The sequence below is a fragment of the Astatotilapia calliptera genome, chromosome 5 (genome assembly GCF_964374335.1).
Source record: "Astatotilapia calliptera chromosome 5, fAstCal68.1, whole genome shotgun sequence".
NCBI lineage: Eukaryota > Metazoa > Chordata > Actinopteri > Cichliformes > Cichlidae > Astatotilapia > Astatotilapia calliptera.
In genome coordinates, this window is record NC_137426.1 from 21,788,574 (window position 1) to 21,792,020 (window position 3,447).

At 39.3% G+C, this 3,447-nt stretch overlaps 1 protein-coding gene across 1 annotated transcript; it reads left to right on the top strand.

Moving 5' to 3' along the window:
• Positions 1-1,527: 1,527 nt before the first annotated feature.
• On the top strand, positions 1,528-3,395 carry LOC113022553 (small ribosomal subunit protein eS26). The gene is made up of 4 exons (XM_026168052.2): positions 1,528-1,839; positions 2,717-2,894; positions 2,982-3,112; positions 3,303-3,395. The coding sequence occupies exons 1-4, from the start codon at positions 1,735-1,737 to the stop codon at positions 3,336-3,338; spliced, it is 450 nt and encodes a 149-aa protein (XP_026023837.1). The 5' UTR covers positions 1,528-1,734; the 3' UTR covers positions 3,339-3,395.
• The last annotated feature ends 52 nt before the right edge of the window (positions 3,396-3,447 follow it).

Genomic DNA, 3,447 nt, shown 5'->3' on the forward strand with positions numbered 1-3,447 from the left:
TGTTGAATTGAGATGAGATGGATTTAGAGTAGGTCCTTGTCCATTGGTAGTATGCCAAGACTTTAAAGGCTGTTATGTGCTAAGTGTCCTCTCAGGACAAACAGAAAATTGCAGGTGAAGAACCTGAAACTGACAGTGCTTGTATCTGAACAGGCTCTTTCTAGGAGGTTAGGCTCACACTGTATTCAGATCTCAAATCAAATGTATATTTAGTCCATGCAGCATGCCAGCTTCAAACATACATACAGAAGCACTGTCCTGCATTGATCTGACAGGTGGAAATCATCTTGGGAGCAATTGAGAGAGCAGAGAACAGCAAATACAGTGACATAGAAAAGTGGAGTGTGTGGGTAGGATTAATAAGAAAGGTATTTTAATTTTGAAGTTCAACAGCAAAGACGCACAGGTCAAATATTAGTATCTAGTGGGATGTGTCCAGACACACATCATATCATCATCCAGGGAGTTGGCTGTCATAATCCTGATAAATTTCCTACAGTTCAGTCACTGAAAAGAAAGATCACATTTACTTTATAGCAATACTAATTTGGGCAACTGGTAAGCTGTAAACCAATGGAACAGCAGACTTTTAGATGTTTATTTATTACAAAAAAAACCCTCATTTGTTAAAAGTTATTTCACCAGAAGAAGCATAAAGGGACTGTTTAGAAGCACCTGCTTCACATCCTCATGTAACAACAGCGAGTTTAAACCACCTTTTTTTATTTGGGCCTTTTGTTTGAAAATATTTTAAAGACTCTCTTTTGTAAGGACCTGCTCATTCGTGTACAAAGAAAGGACAGGAAGCTTTGAAAGATGTCCACTGAATAGGCTTATGTTTAAAGACACATTAATTAAAAGCCAAATTGCGGTGTGCCACTAAGAGATATTCTCTGCGGTACTGATCATCACCTAATAAGTCCATAAATAAATTGGACCATTTTTCCTTTTTGAAGATAACTCGCATGAAACCCCAAGATCAAGTTGTAAAAAGAGTCATGTGGACCTTAATCAGAATACAGTCATGAAAAATTATTCTAATGTGGTATTATCAGCATTTCACCTGCTTTTCTTTTGAGCACTACACTGTCCTTTAAGCACAGTGACTCATAATGTCTTGTAGCTTTATTGCAACTACACAGCCAATTTTGGTCTAGTTAAACACTGTTTCCTGGAAAAGAAAGAGTGTGCCAGTATAATAATACAATACAATATAATAATAATGATGATGTAATATAGTAATTTAATACAATTCTGCTGTCAGATTAAGAAAATATCTTCAGGTACTGGTGTTATTATCCATACTGATATTTATATAGTGAACTTAAAGGCCATTTTGCTGTGAACCCCAAGTTTTATATATTCATACATATGTATATATATAGAGAGATAATGTGATTAATTTATTTGACTCTCATTTCAATAACAATTAGAACCTGTTGTTTAGCTAGACAAATCCAGTTTTTAACGGGCTTTAGTCGCAGGTGAGCTTGTTTTAATAACCGGTTAGGCCGATGACACCGCCTTTGCCGTTCCAGCATTGCCTTAACTGTTAACTCCGCTCACTCGGGAGACGTGTGGAGTTTTAAGCGCGTTTTGATATCCCTCCGCGAATTTAATGTTGTTGTTTTTGTTATTTCCCATAAAAAAAATCAATATTTTTGCTTTTGTTTCAGCCTAGTGCACAATAGCCACATTTCTTTTGCAAATATTGAAAAGTAAAGCAAGACATCAATGGACTTCGTCGTTTTGTTCGTAACATTTAGAGGGCGGAGCATCCGCACTACTTCTCACGGTGCAACCTCTTCCGGTCCTCTTTCCAGCTTCCCGTGCAACATGGTGAGTGTGTTTCACTGATGGCCGAATCGTGAAAACAGAATAAACCTATGTTTTAGTCGACTAGTGGCACATAATTACATTTCTTTGGGTATTTTAATCCCACGTGTAAGTCACAAAACTGAGAATTGATATTAACTGTCATCCTGGACGATTAAAAATGAGTTTGGGCCTAATGCTAGCCGTTAGCACGCTAGCCATTTTGTGCATGTGTTCCGTGTGCTAGCAAAGGATAACGACGGTGCAGGTTTGGGCTGTAACATAGCTAAGAGATGCGGCTAAAAAGAAAAGCCACATCACAGCGATTGACAAAGCAACCGATAAACTATAACAGTTCATGGTTAAAAATGTGTTTTTCAGTAAGCCCCAACCGTGACTTGAGTCAGTCATACCGTGTAAGAGTGATAGATGATTGTACAAAACTCAATAATGATTAAATGTCTCGTGATTGATGGCATTAGTTCATACGTGTATGTGGAACTAGATTGCACGTGCATCAGTTTAAGGGGTTCCCTTAAACTGATGGTTTATAATTCCCTTGGTTTATAATGGAGCACTGTAACAAAAAAATAATTTCCCCCAGGGATCAATAAAGTATTCTGATTCCCACTAACGTTGAGACGTTATAGTAAACTAGACCGTCAGTTTGAAGCGACTGCTTTGTGGCCAGTGTTAATAACTGGTGTGGCTGGGTGGTGGTGAAAAGGTTTTGAAACCAGTGCTGATGTGGGATTTCAAGGGGAAAGCAGATATATTCTTGTGATTGTTAATTGTTTCCACCTTAACACAGCTGAATTTTTGAGACTGCCTAATGTAGTTCTGTTTTAACATTTTACTCAGGTTTACTTTGTCATTGGTAACCCTTAATGTATTTTGGCAGACCAAGAAGAGGAGGAACAACGGTCGTGCTAAGAAGGGCCGTGGGCATGTGCAGCCCATTCGCTGCACCAACTGTGCCCGTTGTGTCCCCAAGGACAAGGCCATCAAGAAGTTTGTGATCAGGAATATCGTGGAGGCGGCAGCCGTGAGAGACATCTCAGAGGCCAGCGTCTTCGACTGTGAGTGTATTGTATTGTACTTAATTTCATAAAACCCCCTTTTCATCCCGATGATTTGACTCATCTGTACCTTTGTCCACTCTGCAGCATATATTCTGCCCAAGCTCTATGTGAAGCTGCACTACTGTGTCAGCTGTGCCATCCACAGCAAGGTGGTGAGGAACCGCTCCTGTGAGGCCAGGAAAGACCGCACCCCACCACCCAGGTTTAGGCCTGCTGTAAGTACTATTTAAACACAGTTCTTACCTCCTGTTGTGTAGCTCCATTAAGTGTTTAGAATTATTTTTGTATAGCACCTTAATTAGGTAGATAATCTCATTACTAATAACAGGAACACAAAAGTATAACTTGGGCAAAGTTCCATCCGTGGTTACACCTGTTTAATCTAAGAATGTTTCTCTTTTACAGGCTGGTGCACCAAGAGCTCCTCCGAAGCCCGTGTAAAGCAGAAATTGAAAATGCTGTAAACCTGACAAATAAATGGAGAAATCTTCACAAAAACATGAACGTGTGAAGCTCATTAATTGAACGATGTTTACTCATAGGAAAGACA

Excerpts from the sequence above, each read along its gene's own strand:
- LOC113022553 (XM_026168052.2), top strand. The coding sequence starts at position 1,735 with ATGGACTTCGTCGTTTTGTTCGTAACATTTAGAGGGCGGAGCATCCGC. Across the intron at positions 2,895-2,981 it reads AGAGGCCAGCGTCTTCGACT|CATATATTCTGCCCAAGCTC; the intron begins GTGAGTGTATTG and ends TCCACTCTGCAG. Across the intron at positions 3,113-3,302 it reads CACCCAGGTTTAGGCCTGCT|GCTGGTGCACCAAGAGCTCC; the intron begins GTAAGTACTATT and ends TCTCTTTTACAG.